This window comes from Eurosta solidaginis, chromosome 2 (assembly GCF_040869045.1).
Source record: "Eurosta solidaginis isolate ZX-2024a chromosome 2, ASM4086904v1, whole genome shotgun sequence".
Taxonomy (NCBI): domain Eukaryota; kingdom Metazoa; phylum Arthropoda; class Insecta; order Diptera; family Tephritidae; genus Eurosta; species Eurosta solidaginis.
In genome coordinates this window covers 114,496,644-114,518,321 of record NC_090320.1, presented here as the reverse complement: position 1 = coordinate 114,518,321, position 21,678 = coordinate 114,496,644, and the positions used below count along the sequence as shown (strand labels likewise).

General features: G+C 42.3%; 1 protein-coding gene across 2 annotated transcripts in view; it reads left to right on the top strand.

Annotated features, from left to right (window-relative positions):
* The window catches only part of LOC137240175 (protoheme IX farnesyltransferase, mitochondrial-like), a 367,290-nt gene that overhangs the window by 254,120 nt on the left and 91,492 nt on the right, over positions 1 to 21,678 (top strand). Inside the window, exon 5 of one of the 2 annotated variants that reach the window (XM_067766111.1) lies at positions 3,996 to 4,416. The exons of the other annotated variant lie outside the window; for it this stretch is intronic. Within the exon in view, the coding sequence (XP_067622212.1) occupies positions 3,996 to 4,076 (81 nt within the window). The 3' untranslated portion in view covers positions 4,077 to 4,416. Of the gene's footprint in view, positions 1 to 3,995; positions 4,417 to 21,678 lie in introns of those variants that run through there. 2 annotated transcript variants of the gene reach the window in all.

Below are 21,678 nucleotides of genomic sequence, written 5' to 3'. Positions count from 1 at the left end.
GGTAAACATAAGAGGAGTAAAACGCAGAAATTACGCTTAATGGATTTATCCCAACCTACTGATTTCTGTTCGACCAGCCTTAGTGCTGGACATCAAATATATTTTTAAATCGTTTCTGGTTCTGAAAGGGTGAAAGCTGGGATCTTCGATGGACCACATATTAGAAAACTAACATGTGATACCGAGTTCACTAGCCGCTTCCAATCACCTGAAAAATCGGCATGGGGCGAGTTCGTTTGGGTTGTAAAAAACTTTTTAGGTAGTTACCTAACTCTCTGAATACATAGACCAACTGATGCTACATTTTCAACATCCGGGTATAAACTGAGTATCAAGATGTGCATTCTCTATAGCCACCTGAACCGTTTTCCTGACAATCTAGGCGATCTCAGTGAAGAGCAATATCAAAGACACTGGAACGCGCTTATGTTAGCTGATACTGCTGAAGCATTCATAGTAGTGCTCCTGAATCAACGCATAAAAGAAAATAATAAAATTTCTTTATTAAAAAAAAGTACTTTAACAAGCATGCATAAAATTCTATGCATCAGCATCTTTGTCAACCAGTGTAGTTCTCGAATTTTTATTATTATAATTTCTTGTTTATTCAAGTGTTAGAGAGATGAGAACTCCCTTCTTCGTCATACTTCTTACATATAGGTGAAATATATTCAAATATTTTCACATTTCTTTAATTTTGATATTTATGCTCTAGCTTTCTGAAATATATTCTTTGTTGTTTGTAATTGACCACAACATTTTTTTTAAATATTTTTTTATTTATAGTTCAAAAAATTTAATATAAATCTTACCCAGTTAGTGCAAGAATTTACAGTAAATATCTAGTTCTTTGCTGGGTACTATTTTTAACATGTTAAAATAGCAAAAATAAATTTTGTGCTGAAAATACCATATCAAAACTCTGCCATTGAAGCCAAAAGGCAGTAAACATTTTTTAGAACTTGTAAGCGCCCAGCGGGTAGGTATGCCTATCGTAAGAGGCGACTAAAATACCCAACTGATTCAAGGAATTGTGTAGCGCAACCCTTTCAAGGGGTTGCCAGCGCAATTTATAGCTTCTCCAACCCAATTGGCAACCTAACCTACTATACTCTAATGGTGCATGTTACCGGAACCTAGCGGACCCCTATTCGGCAAAGGACAATAAACATCGATAACAATCCCCAAAACCTTCGGAGAGTGCCTTTATCGCAACAACAACAACAACAGTAAAGTGTAAAAAGTGAAATCAGAGAAAATGGAAAGTTTTGCTCTGAAAATTTAAGATTTTCGAATTAAACATCAAAAATTTAAAATCTGGTTTTATGAATTTAAAATGATTATTTGTTTGGGTAATGAGTTAATTCGAGTCGCATAAAGTTATTTGCATAAAAATTTCTAAAATGCAGGAAGGGAACTTTACATGCATTAGCTATGCATGACAGGACTGCCCAGTAGCGATGTAAAAACGTTTTACTTTAAATGAACGCTCCAGTAAAATTTGGACTTACAGTTTTTTAGGCTGTATAAAGGCAGAAATATAAAGAAAAAAATTTAAAAAGTAAAAAATACCTGGAAAGCCATACGACTTGTCTAGTAGATCTCGAGGATCTGAGAATGACTGCATACAAGATTTTCCCTGGACACCCCCAGTGAGTTAGGGACAAAAACCCGTCTCACCTTTGGATGGCTGCGAGCGTGTAACTTGGTTGGCTATAACCTTATTTTCAGTTTCTCTCCGGATCGTATAAGAAGAGAATTAGCCCTTTCTTACAATATATGCATATATATATACAAGGAAAATTTTTCGGGTTTCGGCAACTTTGCCGCTGTCTGAATGAACTTATTGATAAGAAGACTCTACAAACCCTGCCTTTAGTCAAAACTATAAATTAATTACGAGTTCAGTGCATTTTACTTTTCATACATATATTAAAAACTGACTGAGCTATTAAAATCGTAATGAAAAACATGTAAACTTGTAATAAAACGACTAAGAGAGGTCTACCTGGCCTATTGTTGTTTTAGTTTAGAATCATATATATATATTGGAAATATCTTCCGGCATCCCTTGTCAAAGGGGTAAAACTAAGAACTAAAACTAACTCAGAAGATCCGTTTAGCAGCCACGGTGTATAAAAACTTACCTGCGAATGCCAACACAGGACGACAAATAAGAACGATGTTCAGAGAACACATTAGAGACTACAACAAAAAAACATCGGACCTAACCATCATACCAGAGTCCAACTTAATAAAAATTAAATAAATTTAAGGCGCGATAACCTCCGGAGAGATTTTAGGCCGAGCTTCTCTTCCGATTTGCGTCGTGCTTCTTATAATTTTTCCTACAAATTGGCGTGACGGGACCTACTTGTTTTATGCCGACTCCGAACGGCATCTACAAGGCAGGTGAGTTATCACTGAGAGTTTTTCATCGCAGTAGTACATTCGGAGTTCTTACCGAACACTGCCGAAGGCGACCCCGCTTAGACAAATTTCCTTCTAATTGAAAAAACTTGTTTCTTAAATTTTGATGTTGCGGTGCGTGAACCCAGTACCGCGGCGGCCGCCGAATCACATGGTCGAAAATAAATGCTCCCCGGCAAACATCCATAAAACAGACAAGGCCCCTCACATGCAGGCAAAATGTCGACGTCTGACGTAATCGAAAACATGGAAATCTACAAAGAAAAATCATTCGAGGGTAGATTAATAAACGAACAGACATACACTAATTCTGGCACAATAGTTGAACCTTTAAAACTTGTTTACAAAAAACAAAGTAATCACACAGGGACAACAAACACGCGTCAACAAATAAACACAACACAATAAATCAACCAAATCAACAAACATACAAAAATGGCCAAACAACTAAAATTACTGATTTCTACCTTCTAAAGGAGGCTCTACTGATGGAAGCGAGGTGGAAGCATCATGATAGATGCCACACGGCAAAACTCACATTGCCGGAATGGAATGGGAAGAGATGGCGAGAGCTTCTCACCCTCCGTAAGAGGGATCTGTCCCTAGTTGTAGGTCTCCTCACTGGTCACGTTTGTATTTAGCCGCATGTGGAAAGGATTGGCGCTCCATTTAATGATTATTGTAGAAGATGCGGCAACGAAGAAGAGCCTGAAACTGTTAGGCATCTACTTTGTGAATGTCCAGCGCTCGGTAGAAGAAGGCAACGTTTTATGGGAAAGATGTTTCTCGTAGATCTAACTGATATAGCTTAGGTCAATACACGACGCTTAGTTAGCTTCACAAACTCAACGAAGTGGTTTGAGAGTAGGAACAAATCCGTGTGGTTTCACAATGGGCCTATAAAGGCCTAGGTGTGCCTCTCCGATGCGGACGGCAGCCACTTAAACCTAACCTAACCTACCTTCTTCAGCTAACAACACAAGCTGATCAGTGAAAAACCACCCCCGTGTTTGAAGGGAACACACACACATATATCCATACACAAGCATATACATATATATAAGACAAACGACAACACAGATCAGAACGAAAATCGACACTGATGAAACCAGTTTGTCTCCAAACCAAATTTAACAAGGGATGGCATAAAATCTTTCCAATATATATGAATTAGAATCATCCTTTGCAGGTTAATATAACCGTAACTTTTGTAGTTACCAACCGATTTTAAACCTTTTGCCAGTTTTGAATAGACACTTTATTCTTAAAAATGGCATACACACTTTTTAGGATATGTGAATATTTGCGTGCATTCACGCAACAAACCAATCCTTTTTATTAGGTCTTTTTTCAACAAATGTACATGCCGACCGTTTTTGAACTCGCAGTATAATTACTTTACTTAGTAGTTATAACGTTTCCAATTCAATTGACTTTCCCACTGGCTGAATATTTTATCAACTTATATTCATGATACCGTTTTCCATCCAATTTCCCAACCATCAATAGGTCTTAGTAAACAATTTATATTGAAATTAAAAATCTTAATTACCGACTTGTTTCAGCATTCAAATTCTATAGGAAATCGAACAGTAACACTTCACGGGCGTTGTTTCGTTATTCACTGCTTCATTTGCCTTGTTTGATGCTGCTCCTATTGATGAATAAAAAGCGATGGCTAACAACAGAGAAGAAATCAAGTGCTGTTGACATACATGCAAAGGAAAGTGTAAGAGTATATCCATTGTGTGGACAATCTGTTGAAAACGAAAATATTATTTAGATTAACTTTACTATAAATGCATTACATTATATTTATGTATATCAAAATCTTATTTGAATATTGTGAGGACCCCAAAACCGAGGGTTTTGTACTCTCACAACATATATCTATTTTCTCATTTTTTACATGTTATACAATGATTGAACTTAACTCCGAATTTAACATTTGTACATTTTTATAACATGAATTATATCTTTATGAATTACAAGTCAAAACACAGACATGCGGTTGCATATTGAATTATTATTTACTAAATTGAAGGATAAACCAGACTTGCGTACTTTTGCACGCAAGCAAAATATTTACATTTTTCGCCCACATAAGGTTCAAATATAGGTCACACTGACATACACTAAAACATTTGGAAGGAAAATGGAAACGCACAAACCATAAAATTAATCCGGTCAACCAACCCTTTGCGCATCCAATGCACTCAGCCACAAATACAACATACATAATAATTTGGATAAACAAAGATCAGCAGTAAAAGTCGCCAAACTAAGCGCCGCTACTAATTGGGACTTTTCTCTACATACTTACGTACAAGCATACGACACACCAACGCACGCCCTAAGCAGAAGCCGAAAGCATCCACGAGGTCAACGCACCATCAAAACCAAGTGACAGCGAACACACGCATAAACACAAATGATCGAATTCGATAGGTAAAGCAAACACTGGAGAACACGGCAGGCATACAACAAGCGTACGTACGAGATTTGGCACATTGTTCGCTATGTATATTAGGGCTCCCTAAAATTGGGATATGAAATGCCGGGATAGCGGATCGTCATACATGATCGAAAATATGCATATATGTATATATACCGATGTACCACCATATGTATGATAATGGAAAGAGGGAAAACGCATGTTAGCATGTAAGCGTATGTATGTACCAACTCTTATAATTGTTATTGTAAACTTTTATAATTGTTATTGTAAAATTACTGACTGCCTGCGTGCAGTCCTACATAATTTTATAACTGAGGAATTATTACAATGAATTGTTTTTAGGAAATAACTGTCCACCGGCGTACAAAATCGTATATAAGGGCGGCAAATTAGCTTGTAAGATCAGAAGCTAGGAGATAGGCATACGAGTCAGTGGGCTTCTACCACTGATCAACACGACCTGAAGGTTTCTACTTCATTTCGTGATTATTTTATATTCAATGGGAGATTTCTACTCCAACTGACGGAGAGCTTAGCAGAGGGGTTCTACCTCCACTACTCTTATTTAGACAGAGAGTAGGAGTAGCCATTAAGGACATCGATCTTTTTGAATAAATATTATAACGTGTTCCGAAACCCTTTGCTTATTTATTTCAAGCGGAATATGTTCCCCACCAAACATAAGAACCCTGGACGGACTGGGCATACCTCAGCAGGAATAAGTCCGCCACATATGGCGCCCGAGCAGGCTTAAGAGAGATCAAGGAAATCGTCAAGGCTTTACATAAAGGATATTCAAAGGAAGGTAACAAGGATATACGGAAAGCAAAACAACGAAGGCTAAGCACAGAAACTAACAAGGAAAGGATACACAAATAAGAAAATGGTAAAGGTATCATGGGTATATTATCTGACCCGAGAGGAGCTGGTAAGTTACCACTCGGAGTTCGAGCTGGATGACACAGGAACGGTAGACGAACTAAGGAAGCGACTGGCGGTGCTCGTGCAGGCAGAAAAGGACAACGAAAAATGGCGGGATCGGCATACAGACCTAGCTCTACAACATGCAAGGACGAGTTCTACTCTAAACAAACCACAGGCAAGTAGTCGGTCGACATCTCCAAGCGCTACGAGAACGGATGACGAGAATACAACCGGCGCACACATCCAACACGAGGTCCCACAACCACCACTATATGCGATGCAACAACCAGGCACATACGCAACCACTATGAACCGGGTAAGAAAATGGGGTTTGAAATACGACGGGGGCAAGGACCCTCTAGGGTTCATAGAACGCGTTGAAGAACTAGCAGAAGGATACGAAATAAACGTCAACTCTATACCAAGAGCATTGCCGGAGCTACTCAAGGACAAAGCGCTGGTTTGGTACCGAAATAACAACCGGAGCTGGAAAGAGTGGGACTCATTCAAGAAGGACTTCCTAAAATTTTTCCTCAGCTCCAGATATTTTGAACAGTTGGACGACGAGATACGGGCACGCATGCAAAAACCAGGAGAGAAGTTCACGGATTATGTGCTAGCACTACAAGGGCTGATGCGACTTGCCGCCTACACCGAAGACCAAAAGCTGAACCGCATATACAGGAACTCCCGCAGAGAAATCCAGCTGTATGTTAAAAGAGGCGAGGTCAGCAGCCTGGAAGAATTGGTAAGTTTGGTAGAAGATTATGAAAATATTACCCTTGACAGAGATCCGATGCGACCAACGGCAAGACCATTTGTACCAAAGCGCCCAGAAGAACGTTACCAATATATACAGGCGGAGGAGCGGGAACAGCAGACAGAGGAACAACCACCCCAGAAGTCAGACCCGGCACCAAGATACATCGATAGGAGCACGGCAGACGATGCGGAGGAGGCGGCCATGTCGCATACGGTTGCCGTAGCGCTCGCATCGAATTCTGCTGGACATGCGGAAAGGTAGGCACACTCACACGAAACTGTTGTAGACGAACGCAGGGAAACGGCCAGAGACCTCATTGGACCGAGGAGTGGGGTCTCCCCAAACGCAACCTCGGGAAAACTAAACACGTTAAGACATACAAAGGGCCGGATCTTGGCAAATATTACGGTGAATGGCGAGGAGGTGGTAGCAGCAATCGATACAGGGGCGACGCGCAGCTTTGTAAGTGGAACAATGGCAAGAAGGCTAAAGACAGGTATATTCAAGGCGATAGAAACACGAGTGATACTGGGAGATGGCAAACCGAAGACGATCATAGAAGCGGTAGATGTAGAAGTGGGAATGAGTAACCAAGTGCTGCAAAATGAAATGCTAATCCTACCAGGACTAGTCGACGAAGTGGTGCTTGGAACTGATTACCTGGCGAATGTAAACATGGAGATGAGATGCGGAGAACAAACGCGGTCACTTGTACAACAATGGTCGAAAGTAGAAATGGAAGTAGTCACAAAGATAACAGCCTAAAAGTTGCGAACACAGACGAGTCGGTGAGTAAATTTCTCAACAAAGAATTACAGATGTTCCAGGAGATGTCAGGTGTATCCAACGTGGCCACGCACAAGATAGTGATGAGAGACGACCGTCCCATAAAACAAAGGTATTACCCGAAGAATCCCAAGATGCAAGAGATTATTAAAAAGGAAATCGATGAGCTTATCGAGAAAGGTTGCATCGAACCTTCTAGAAGTCCGCACAGCGCACCAATAGTTTAGGCAAGGAAGAAAAATGGTAAGTGGAGACTATGCGTAGATTACCGCCAACTAAACGCAAGGTCAGTACCAGACGCATACCCGGTACCCCGTATCCAACACATCCTGGACAGATTGAGAAGTGCTCGGTTCATCAGCAGCCTCGATTTAAAAAACGGATATTGGCAAATCCCCATGGAAGAAAACAGCAAACAATACACCGCATTCACTGTACCCGGACGTGGGCTATATCAATGGAAAGTAACGCCGTTCGGTCTGCACTCAGCCCCAGCAACTTTCCAGAGAGCACTCGATCACGTTATAGGACCAGAGTTGGAACCTTACGCATTCGCATATCTAGATGACATCATCATTACGAGCAAAACATTGGAAGAACACATAAGACACCTGGCGGAAGTATTTCAACGGCTACGAAGAGCAAACCTTAAGATAAACCCGGAAAAATGTGAGTTTTTTAAGAAAAGTTTAAAGTATCTAGGTCATGTCGTTAGCGAGGAAGGCATTCACACGGACCCGGACAAGATAGCAGCCATCAAAGAGTTGACACCGCCAAACAATTTACGCGAACTACGAAGATTCCTAGGAGTGGTATCGTGGTACATGAGATTCATCTCAAACTTTTCACAAGTTTCACATCCGTTGACGTCAATGCTAAAGAAAGGAAGGAAGTGGAAGTGGTCGGAAGAGCAGCAGTCGGCATTCGAAGCATTAAAAGCCGCACTCACCCAAGCACCTGTACTAGCTTGCTCAGATTTTTCGAAGAAGTTTTGCCTACAGACGGATGCAAGCGATTTTGTCCTCGGAGCAGTGTTCACTCAAGGATCAGACAGCGAAGAAGGAGTGATTGCTTATGCGAGTCGCCGACTTAACAAGGCAGAAACAAATTACTCCCTGACAGAGAAGGAATGTTTGGCAATAGTTTGGGCGATTAGGAAGATGAAACCCTACCTAGAAGGATACACGTTCACGGTACTCACAGACCACCTAGCTCTAAAATGGTTAAACGCAATAGACAGTCCGACAGGACGGATTGCTAGATGGGCACTGGAACTACAACAATACTCATTCGACGTACAGTACCGGAAAGGAAAGCTAAACGTGGTAGCAGATGCACTTTCGAGACAGCCGATGGACGAGCAACTAACTACGTTGACAGTAGAGCAAGGCAAAGACAAGTGCAAGTTGCTAAAAGCGAAGATTACAGAGGTAATAAAGGCTCCGGAGAAATTCCCAGACTATGTGATCGAGGACGGAAAGCTCTACAGGAGAATAGACAGTCAAGTTGATGGTGAAGACGCAGTACCGTGGAAGCTATGTGTACCGACCCCACAGAGACGCAGAGTGCTGGCGGAAATTCATGACACACCAAGCAGGACACATGGGCGTTCGAAAATCTATTGCACAAGCGACCACACGATATTACTGGCCCGGAATGTTCAGAGACGTAGGAAGTATGTACAAAAATGTCATGGATGTCAGGTATACAAACCTAGTCAACAAGAGGCCGGGGGTAAGATGTTAACTAAAATTCCAGAAGAAACGTGGGCAACAGTGTTTGCAGTCTTTGTTGGTCCAATGCCACGCTCAAAACATGGTAATACAATGGCATTAGTTTTCGTTGACAGATTTTCAAAATGGGTGGAGATAATGGCAATTAGAAAGGCAACAACAGAGAGCGTAATACGAGGATTTAGAGAGAGAATTTTGGCACGATTTGGCATTCCAAAGGTATTAATCACAGACAACGGATCGCAATTCGTGAGCAAACGTTTTAAGAAATATTTGGAGGAGCTTGGCGTAAAACACCAGCTGACAGCACCATACACACCGCAGGAGAACCCGACAGAAAGAGCGAACCGCAACATCAAGAGGATGATAGCACAGTTTTCAGGGAATGAGCAGAGAACATGGGACGAGCTCATACCAGAGATAACACTCGCATTAAACACAAGCGTATGTGAATCGACCGGGTACAGTCCAGCATATGTAGTACAAGGCAGAGAGCCAAGGATCCCCAATAGCCTTTATGACGAGCATACATTCGGTACAGGTGAGAAAGTAGATAATCCATCGGAGAAATCGATGAAGATGAAGGAGATATTCAAGATGGTACGACGGAAGCAAGAGCGAGCATCAGCAGAGCAAGCAAAACATTATAATTTAAGAAGGCAATGGCGACCGGCTATAGGTGACCTAGTGCTGGTAAAGGAGCATCAGCTGTCAAAAGCGGTGGATAACTTCGCAGCCAAACTAGCGCCCAGGTACAGTGGACCTCACCGAGTAATGAACTTTGTATCACCAGTGATCGTAGAGCTAGACAAAGTTTTCAGAGGAAGGCGGAGGACAGCCCACTTAAGTGAGCTGAAAGCATACCACGCAACCGACGCCGCCGACAACAATGAATCCAGGAAGCAAAGGTAACAGAGTTACAAGAAGAACGCTAGTGAAGATAAAATCCCGTCAACATCGTCCAATCGAACAGCAAACAATATTTCCGAGGTACAACAACAGAGAGAGAACAGCGAGGTAGCCATCTGCGGTACGCTTATACGAGTCAGCGAAGAGACCGAGAGACAACGAAGAGAGAACCAAAGTACAAGCCAACAGCTGGTAGCATACAGAGACGCTCAAGGGCAAAACAATACGGAGAATAAGGTACAGGTCGCTCGAGGAACCCAAGTACAGATCGCCAGAGAACCGATACATGGAACAAGATTACACCTAGGGAGGCAGTTCGCTATGGCGGCCTTAAACGAGTACACACCCCGAGACAACTCCGGAATAACGGACTATTACGTGAGATTCTACTGCAACTCGACTCAAATCGGTAGTAACGTACACGCCCAATCGGAACAGTATCAAATCATACATGAAGAAATTTCATTTAAAGAAGTACCCGTACTTCGAATCAACCACTAAAACCCGGTAAACTCTAACCACAATTACATAATCACATAAATGTACTTCTTAACTAGGCTCAAGATATACCACGTTTTTACAAAAAAAAAAAAAACAAATTCCACCATATACGGTGGGATAGGATAGGATAGGTTAGGTGGTAGCTGCCCTGATAAGGATAGCTCACTTGGACAACACGAAGGTCCGTTGTGATACCACATACACCAAAAATAACGGTGACCTAGATCCAGCTACTTAGAGAATCGTTGGGTAGCAACGATAAAGCTCCGAATGATACCGATCTCAACTTTGGATATATCCTCGGGAGATCCAAGTGAGTCGCGACCGAAGTACTTTCGCCTAATTCTGGCAAAAGCTGGACAATCAAGCATAAAGTGATTTGGTGATTCCACCTCATCATCCTCCATACAGCTGCAGCAGGATGGAGTTTCCAGTATATTGAGACGTACCGCATGGATACCCATGGGACAGTGCCCTGTCAAAACCCCAATGACCATTGATAGGTGAGCCTTAGTGAACCCAATTATTTCAGCAGACCTCCTGCCATCCACTTTCGGCCAGAAAGATCTTGCTACCCTGCAAGACGTGGTATCCGCCCAACGTTTGCTGAGCTGATTCGAGGCCCAGCTATGGAGGAGCAATCCACAGGTGGCCAGCGGGATCCCGAAGTCCCTACAGCCATCTTCATCCGGTTCAGTTGTACCGATGCGGGCTAAGAGATCCGCTTGACAGTTACCCGGGATATCACTATGGCCCGGGACCCAGATAATCTTAATTGTAAAATAATTCGATGCAATCGCAAGCGAGGTCAGGCACTCCCAGACCACCCTCGATCGCACTGTAGTTGAGCTCAAGGCCTTGATAGCCGATTGGCTATCAGAGTAGATGTTAAATTCCCTAACCGTGGTAGCACTGGATAGCATTCCATCCACCGCATCCTTAATCGCAGCAATTTCCGCTTGGAATACACTGCAGTGATCAGCCAACTTAAACTTGCGGCTTAAATTTAGTTCTTGACAAAAGACCCCCCCACCAACCTTTCCATCCAGCTTTGACCCATCCGTGAACAAGTTAACCGGTCCCATGCCCCAGATAATTCCTCTTCCGCAATCCTCTCTCTCTGGAATAACTGGGGTGAAGGTGTATAGGGAGCTGTTATCGGCATACAGTAGTCCGTTCTGTCCGGGATGAAGTCGAAACTGGTAAGAAGGCTAGAGTGTCCGCGGTCAGAAAGTCTATATCCCATATCACGAAGCCTGACCAACGACCTTGCCGCGGCCGCCTTTCCCGCAATATCTACTGGGTATATGTTCAGCATGACGTTCAGTGCCAAGGTAGGCCTTGTTCTGAGAGCGCCACTGATACCGATCAGCGCCGTCCGTTGCACTGACACTAACATTTTGGAGGTGCTCGCCGTGTCCAGTGCTTTCCACCAGACCAGCACCCCATATAGCAGAATCGGTTTGACCACCATCTCATAAAGCCAGTGTACTATTCTTGGTGAGAGTCCCCATCTCTTTCCGATAGCTCCTCTGCAGCAGTACAAGGCAATGGCGGCCTTCCTGGCCCGATCTTCCACATTGGGTCTCCAGGACAGTTTCTTGTCCAAAACAATACCCAAATATTTAACCCTATCAGAAAGTACCAACGGTACCCCTCCAATCGAGGGAGTTCTGAAATCGGGCACCTTATATCTTCTTGTGAAAAGGACCAATTCCGTTTTTCCCGGGTTGACCGCCAATCCACATGATTCAGCCCACCTAGCCACAGTATCCAGGTAGCCCTGAAGAACATCGCGCAGGGCGCCCAGAAATTTGCCTCTAACTAGGATAGCGAGGTCATCTGCATAGGCAACCACCCGACAACCATTGGCTTCCAGCTCCACAAGAAGCTCGTTGACTACCACAACCCAGAGGAGAGGAGATAGGACACCCCCCTGTGGCGTGCCCCTGCACACCTTCCTCTTAATTATGGCCCCTCCCCACTCCGCTGCGACAATTCTGCCGCATAGAAGTTTGCTAATAAATTCAACCAGAGCCGCCTCGACTCCTAAACCCACCAGAGCTCTTTCGATTGACCCCGGTAAGACATTGTTAAAAGCTCCCTCGATGTCTAGAAAGGCACCCAGAGCATACTCTTTGTGTTCTAGGGACCCCTCTATTTGCTTTACAATCGAATGGAGAGCCGTTTCCGTCGATCTGCCCTTGCAGTACGCATGTTGTGAAGCCGACAGTAACCCCCGAGGTATCCTTTCCCGTAGGTACAGGTCAATCAACCGCTCAAACGTCTTAAGAAGAAACGACGAGAGACTGATTGGCCTGAAATCCTTAGGTGATACATGAGAGCTTCTGCCGGCCTTCGGAATGAAAATAACCCTAACCGTGTGCCAAGACTTCGGGATATAGTTAAGCCTGAGGCAGTTAGTATATATGATGGCCAACCAGCGGCAGGAAATCCCCAAAGACCTTTGAAGCTGCGCAGGAATGATTCCATCCGGGCCCGGAGACTTATAGGGCTTGAACGACCCTATAGCCCAGGTTATCTGACTTTCCCGTATTGGAATGGCAGATACTTCTGCATGGCCAACGACCGCCGACCATGCAGGCGAAGATCCCTGCGCAACTGGGACATCGGGAAAATGATTGTCCAGTAAAAGCCTTAGGGACTCCTCGCTACTCATCGACCAGTCCCCACCTTCATCTCTCAGATACCCCAGAGGAGCGGGGTTCCTAGAGAGTATTTTTCTAAATCTCGCGGATTCATTGCAGCCTTCTACGTTTTCGCAGAAGCTTCGCCATGCATCTCGCTTGGCTATCCTTATTTCATATTTATAAATCCCCAGACTCACCTTATAGAGCTCCCAGTTCGAGGGTAATTTACTCCTCCTGGCTCTGTTGAAGAGCCGCCGACTGGACGCTCTTAGGTCGTCAAGAGAATCCGACCACCAGGGCGGCTTGCCCTTCCCCCTGTAAGTTTTCAATGGGCAGGACAGCTGAAAGGCGCTATTGCTTGCCGAGGTGAAGTTTTCCACCAGAACGTCTATCTCAGATTCGGACAGGCCCGAACTAATGATAGGCACCGCAGGCAGTAGCTCTCCCAGCTTCCTACAATACAATTCCCAGTTAGTACTTTTAGGGTTCCTAAAAGATATTTTACCGGGACGTTCTTCGTTCACTGAGAACTGAATATATCGGTGATCAGAGAAGGAGTGCTCGTTGAGAACCCTCCATCCAGATATCCGACCTTCCAGTTCTCTACTAACCAGGGTGAGGTCCAGGACCTCCTCCCTTAACGCAGTAATAAAAGTCGGGTCATTCCCCCTATTACATATACAAAGTCCCTCATCTACAATAAAAGTAAATAAAGACTCACCTCTAGTGTTGGTATCCGAGCTTCCCCAAATGCTATGATGGGCATTTGCATCGGCACCGATGATCACGCCAACACCTCTCCGCCTTGCTTCAGCAGTGATTTCACCCAGTATCGCAGGTGGTGGTCCCACTACGTCCCCGTGGGGCATGTACGCTGAGACCACCCACATTTCATTACTTCCTCGCTCGAGGCAGACCGTGGTTACGTCAGCATTGCTGAAATTAGAGAGAATAAAAGCTTTAATCTCTTTTTTAACAAGCACACAGGATCTAGGCCTACTTGCCTCCCCATGCACCAAGGTGTTGAATTTTCCAGTCCTTAATCCAGAAATCTTACTGCCGTTACTACTCAGCCACGGCTCCTGGACAAGGACTATATCCACTCCGCCTTTTTCAAGGCAGAGCAACAAATTTGCGGAAGCCGCCTTAGAGTGCTGAAGATTGATTTGACAGATTTCCATCAAAAGCGCTCTTCTTCCGCACGGATTCGTATTAGTATTGTCATATATATACGGTGGGAACACCCTAAGGAAAATCCACCAGTTTTTTATTTACAATATAGACTGGAATCACACACCACCGATGGGAAGGGAAGCAAAACGCCAACAACTAACGACACAGCGAAATATTAAGCCGTATGGCCAGCGAGGTCAACGGCAGCCTCAACAAACAGCACGACGACAGCGAAATATTAAGCCGTTTGGCCAGCGAGGTCCACGGCAGTCTCAACGACGACAACATCGACATATTGAGCCTGATGGCCAGCGACAGCAGAGACGACGATGGCAGCATGGGCGACTAATTCGGCGTACGGATCACGCACACCGGCATGGTGACCGTAAGCTTTGCTGCGGTAGGTGAGGGGGGAGTGTGAGGACCCCAAAACCGAGGGTTTGGTACCCTCACAACATATACCTATTTCTTCCATTTTCTTACATACATGTCATACAAGAATTGAATTTAACTCTGAATTTAACATTTATACATTTTTATGACATGAATTATACCTTTATGAATTACACGTCAAAACAAATACATGCGGTCGCATATTGAATTATTATTTACTAAATTGAAGGACAAACCAGACTTGCGCACTTTTGCACGCAAGCACAATATTTACATTTTTCGCCCACATAAGTTTCAAATATAGGTCACCCTAACATACACTAAAACATTTGGAAGGAAAATGGAAACGCACAAAACACAAAATTGTGCCGGTCAACCAACCCTTTACGCATCCAATGCACTTAGCTACAAATACAACATACATAATAATTTGGATAAACGAAGATCAGCAGCAAAAGTCGCCAAACTAAGCGCCGCTACTAATTGGAACCCTTCTTTACATACTTACGTACAAGCATACGACACACCAACGCACGCCATAAGCAGAAGCCGAAAGCAAAGAGGATAAATACAATAAGAGCCGTCACTCGTTATTTTCTGTCGAGTATCTCGCTGGAAATTGAAAAAATTGATGTCGAATGTTTTCTGAGAGGGACATTTTTAATTGTCTCGCATTTATCCATGCCGTGTAGGCCCCTTGTGCAACTGTGATTTTTGGAAAGAGAATTAAACTAATTAAATACAGTCGAAAAATAAACACAAATACCCAACGAAAATGTATAGAAGACGTTTATAAACATCTCGCCCAAAAAAAAAGTAGCGACTACCTCTCAGTATACATCAAGTAAATGGCAAAAAAATAACGAGTGACGGCTCTTATTGTATTTATCCTCTTTGCCGAAAGCATCAAACGAGGCCAACGCACCATCAAAACCAAGTGACAGCGAACATACGCATAAACACAAATGATTGAATTCAATAGGTAAAGCGAAGATTGGAAAACACGACAGGCATACAACAAATGTATGTACGAGATTAGGTACATTGTTCGCTATGTATATTAGGGCTCCCGAAAATTGGGATACGAAATGCCGGGATAACGGATTATCATACATGATCGAAAGTATGCATATATATATATACAGATGTACAAGTCATATGCATGATAATGGAAGAAGGGAAAGCGTATGTCGGCGTATAAGTAGCTTTAGACTAGTATTCGGTTTTGAATTTCTACATTTTATAATTGTTATAATTGTTATTGTAAAATTACTGACTGCCTGCGCGCAGTCCTACATAATTTTATAACGGAGGAATTGTTGCAGATGAATTGTTTTTAGGAAATAACCGTCCGCCAGCGTACAAAGTCGTATATAAGGGCGGCAAATTGGCTTGTAAGATCAGAAGCTAGAAGATAGGCATATGAGTCAGTGGGCTTCTACCACTGACCAGAAAACGACCTGAAGGTTTCTACTTCATTTCGTGATTAGTTTTTATATTCAGTAGGAGGTTTCTACTCCAACTGACGGAGAGCTTAGCAGAGGGATTCTACCTCAGCTACTCTTATCTAGACAGAGAATAGGAGTAGCTACTAAGGACTTTGAATTTTTTGAATAAATCTTATAACGTTCTCGGAACTCCTTTGTTTATTTATTTCAATCGGAATAGGTTCCCCCACCAACCATAGGAACCCTGGACGGACTGCGCATACCTCAGCAGAAATAAGTCCGTCACAACTTCCTTCTTTGTCAAAGGTTTTGGAAAGGCTAATGTTTTACGCAAATACTTCATTATCTAGACAACAATAATCTTCTTGCCGAAAACCAATCAGGATGAAAAAAGGGTCACAACTGTGCAACTGCTATGCTTAAAGTAATTGATGATATTAGACCGTCCTTCGATAAAGGTGATTTACCTGTTTTAACTCTATTGGACTTCTCCAAGGCTTTTGACAAAATTGACCATACAATACTTTTGCACAAGCTTGAAAAATATTGTGGGTTTCCTTAAAGCGCGGTAAATCCGGTCAAAAAATACCTTAGTAATCGTTGGCAAAAGGTTGTGACTAAAAATATGGCTTCTGAGCTAAGAAGATTGTATTCGGGGGTACCTCAGGGATCCATTTTGGGCCCGATTTTGATCAGTATTTTCATTAATGATATGGTCTACTGCTGTAAAAAGTGTCCATACACCTGTATGCGGATGATGCACAAGTATATCTATCCCGTCCAAGAGGACTATGTGAAGATTTGATAGCTAGAATCAATGATGACCTGCACTCAATCTCTATTGGGGCCAAATGTAATAATTTGAGTCTTAACGCAAAAAAAACCAAAGCCATATGTATTTCACATAGGTAGAATTGTGAGGAATTCTTTCCCCCAATAATTTTAGAAGACTCGTCTATAAATTTCGAGTCAGTTGTAACTAGCCTTGGCTAGAAAGTTAATTCATACCTTCGGTGCTCCGATTATATAAACCAAACCATATCTAGAATTTATTTCATTCTAAGAAAGCTGTGGTACACAGTTAACTTCGTCCCGCAGGACACAAAATTACGTTTGGTGAAAACCTTTATAGTTCCATTAATTTCTTATGGCGAACTCATCTACGGGCACCTAGATAGCGCATCTGAGCGAAAACTTGCAATGGCCATAAACAGCTGTGCAAGGTATTTAGTTACAAGATACTCGATTGCAATCTGACTTGCTACTTGAAGTACCGTAATCTTATAGATATGCATAAACTCATTAATACGAGAAATCCAAAGTACCTTTTTGAAAAGTTGGCTTTTGCGCATTCGATTAGAACATGCAACCTCATCGTACCAAAACATCATTATATTACTTCATCACGAACGTTTTTTGTCAGTGTTGTCAAACTCTGGAACTCTTTACCAAACAAAATTAAATCGATAACAAATCCAGGCGCTTTAAATTGGAAGTATTTAAGTTTTTAAATATCTAAATATTTCTTCCTATTTTCTTTTACTTTTTCATCCTTATGAGCTTTATTTCTGTTTTTCATATTTTAAGGAATAAATCTTTCTAAACCTAAAATATTTGTTATAAGTTGTTAATTGTGATTTAAATTAATGCAATATTTTTATGATATGCATATACAGTAATTATTATTGTTATTAAATATTATTATTATTAATTATATATGAAAATATTGTAAATTGATTTAATGATGATGGGCTTAAAAGACATTAGTCTTACGCTCAACCAACGAGTCTTATAAATAAATCCCAGGAGAACCGTATAACACCCAAGATGAAAGCACAAGAAACGCGTATTTCAGAAATGTCGACACAGATTACATCCATGATGGAAACACAACTGAAAGAACAAGAGGCACGCATAACAGTATAACTCGAAGCGCAGGAGGCGCGTATATCATCAAAACTCGAAGCGCGTATGGATGAGAAAATAACGCAGTTTGAGGAAAAAATCGAAGCCGAGGTGGATGCTTTGAGAGGTTGGATACAGGAGTTGCAATTAAATCGCCCAGCTGTTTCAGCAAGTAATACGAAGCTAAAAACTCCATCTTTTGACGGCTCTGTTGCTTTCTAGGTATTTAAGCTTCAGTTTGAGAAGGCCGCAGCAGTGAACAACTGCAATGCTGAAGATAAAGTTGCAGCTCTGTTCGTGGCATTGAAAGGGGCTGCAGCGGAAATCTTACAGACGATTCCAGAGTACGAACGGAACAGTTATGAAGCATTGATGGCCGCTGTCGAGAGACGTTATGGAAGCGAGTGTAGAAAACAGATATACCAAACTGAGTTGCAAAACCGTTACCAAAAAGCGAATGAGACCTTGCACGAATTTTCGTCGGATGTTGAAAGATTGGCTCATCTCGCAAATGCAGACGCACCCGTGGAATACACCGAGAGGGTTAAAATTCAGAGCTTTATAAATGGAATACGGGATGTCGAAACGAAACGAGCAGCATATGCGAACCCAAAGCCAACATTTGCTGAAACGGTATCACATGCTCTTATTCAGGAAACAGCATTGCTTCTGTGTAAGCCAGCGTTCAAAGCACACCGTGTGGAGGTAGAAAGGCTAGACTGGGTGAACACTATATTGGAGGCGCTGAAAGGATCGCAAAAGCGGAGTGAAAGAGTTATCAAATGCTTCAAATGCGGGAAGCGCGGTCACATTGCACGTCATTGCGATATTGATCCTAGTGGTTTCTGTCTTAATAACAAAGCTGGAGGGTATGAGCAAGAGCGAGTCAGATGTAGAGGTCGAAAGCTAGCTCCAGCTGTGGAATGTCCCGTTATCTCTGTATCACAAATCGGAAGAAAATCGAGCAGTCATACCGTCAAAGGAAATGTGGATGGCAAAGGACGTGTACTGACTGCAGATATGGGCGCTTCTCATTCCTTGATTCGATCTTATGTGGTCAACAGGAGAGTAAAGCCATTACCTGGAGCAAGGTTGCGTATGGTCACTGGCGAGTATAACCAAGTCCAAGGGGAAGTGTTGTGTGAGATCTTAATTGGACAGGTAACGATTCTACACAAATTTGTTGTGACGGAGATTGTTGATGAAGTCATATTAGGAGTGGACTGTTTAGTTGACCATGACATCAGGATTGGCATGCAAAGAAGGAATATGCGCTATAAAAACCAGGATGTACCACTCAACTTCAGTTTGGAGAAAGGGTTCAGCGGTAAGCGAGTGCTGGTGGAGGCGACTCCACAAATACCACCAAAGTCAAAGGCAGTAGTTCCGGCAAAGGTTGGTGGAACGAATGGGCCAAACAAAGCAAAATGAAAGATACCTGCGAGAGAAACACTGGCATTGACAAAACCGAATGGACGCACTATAACGAAGGAAAGAATTTCCCAGAAAGAATGCAATGGTAGTTTCAAGCCAGGCCGCACTACTGTTGTGAACCTCAAGATGATACTGATGATGCAAAGTCAATCCGTCAGGATCAGGCTCTGCGAAGTAGTCCAGTGGCCAAACAACAGAGTGTGAAGCAACGAACTAGGATAGTGAGCGTTAAGATGAAGCACAGGTACGACAAGAAGAACAATTCGGAAGGGTTCGTGGAGGGAGATTTGGTACTGCCATACAACCCTCACCGGCGGAAAAGTGTTCCATCCAAATTTTGGTGCAGTTGGGAATGCCCATACAAAGTTGTTATGAGGATCAGTGATACCATCTACCGCATGCAAACCATTGGGAAACCACGAAATAGAAGGATGGTTCATTTGGAGAAGCTAGCAGCGGTTAGATTGAAAGATTTGTCTGATCGGGACGATCTAGGTGGAGGGTAGTGTTATGAATATTACCATCTCTAAGGTTATTAAATAAAGGCACAACAACAGAAACATTAAGCGAGCTACATAAACACATTAATCATCATTTACCCACATACATACAAGGCAACGAAGAGAAAGCTCACATACAGATGTAGTCATCGGTGGAAGTATTACTCGCATATATACGCGCATAGGGCAATGCGAAAGGCTATAAACGTGCATCTGTAGTTTATAGCTGGTAGCGTATAGTTGGTAACCAAGTAGAAAATTCTATCAGAAGAAATGTCTAGACATTTGGGCACAGAGTATAAAAGCAGCGAAAGCTGAGTGATCTGGATCAGTTTGATTTAAGCACGCTAATGGTTGCAAAGTATAAGTGTTATTGTGAAGTAATTTCAAAGTAGTCTAATAAAGACCATTTTCTAATACAGAATATTGGAGTATTTTATTCAACAGTTTAGCGATAGGAACGTAAGCAGAGGGTTGCAAATAAGCGGAATTTCCCTAAATTCGTAACAATATGTATATAAATAAACACACTACATTATCTAGCTACCTTAGCAAATATACAGTGCATTTAAGCCCTGTTTTTCAGTACAAGTTGAACTCAGTTTGTCAGTTAAACTACGCTTGAACTTATTCTGCCATTTTTAGTCTACTTTAACTGAAGTTGCAGGGTTAAACTCTAGTTATCCTATCGGTGATTTGCATTCGTTCGAAATAGCGTCGAATATACCCAACAAGCATTTGGGTTTGAGTACCATTAGAAGTCATTTGATAACTAGGCATACTTCTAAAATCTCAAGAGTTGTTTCGAAACAGTGGCTCAACTCGAGAATCATAGCTTACTCGGCAAAAGGGGGAATTTTTTTACAAAGCAAAAAATGCTATTACTTAAGTTGAAACAATTTAATTAACAACTTGTGATTCTTTGACTGGACTCAAATGTAAGATTCATTACTACAGTATTTTCACGAAAATAAAATGAAATATATATAATTTAAAAAATAAATAAATGTGATGCGCTAACCTCGTGCTCCTTTTAATTTTTCGTACAAATTGGCGGGACCGGACCTACTTGCTTTATACCGACTCCGAACGGCATCGGCGAGGCAGATGAGTTTTCACTGAGAGCTTTTTATGGCAGAAATATAAACGGAGTGCTTGCCAAACACTGCCGAGGGGCAACCCCGCATAGAAAAGCTTTCTACTAATTGAAAAACCTTGTTACTAAAATTTTTATGTTGCTTTGCCCGGGGCGTGAACCCAGGATCTTCGGTGTGGTAGGCGGAGCTCGCTACCATCACACCATGGCGGCCGCCTGTATAATTTATTTTTGATTACTTACGCATCATTACTGCTATCAACCAGGTGTATATCTCTCACAATAAACAGCTGTTGGTTTTTTTCAACTCAATCTCAACTCGATATGCAATGTAGGATATCAACTGGATAATGTTCATTTGAGAACTGTACATTTCTCAAGATCTCTCGAAATTAGGATATTAATTGGAATACATTAATGAAGTTGGAGATCAACTCGAAGGCTTTTAATTTTACAAAACTTCTCAAAGGTTAGATAGTGATTGAAGAATGAAATTGGATATCGACTCGAGAACTATATGGTTTAAGAATAATTAAATAACGATGTTGGATATCACTTCCGGAACTATGTATAT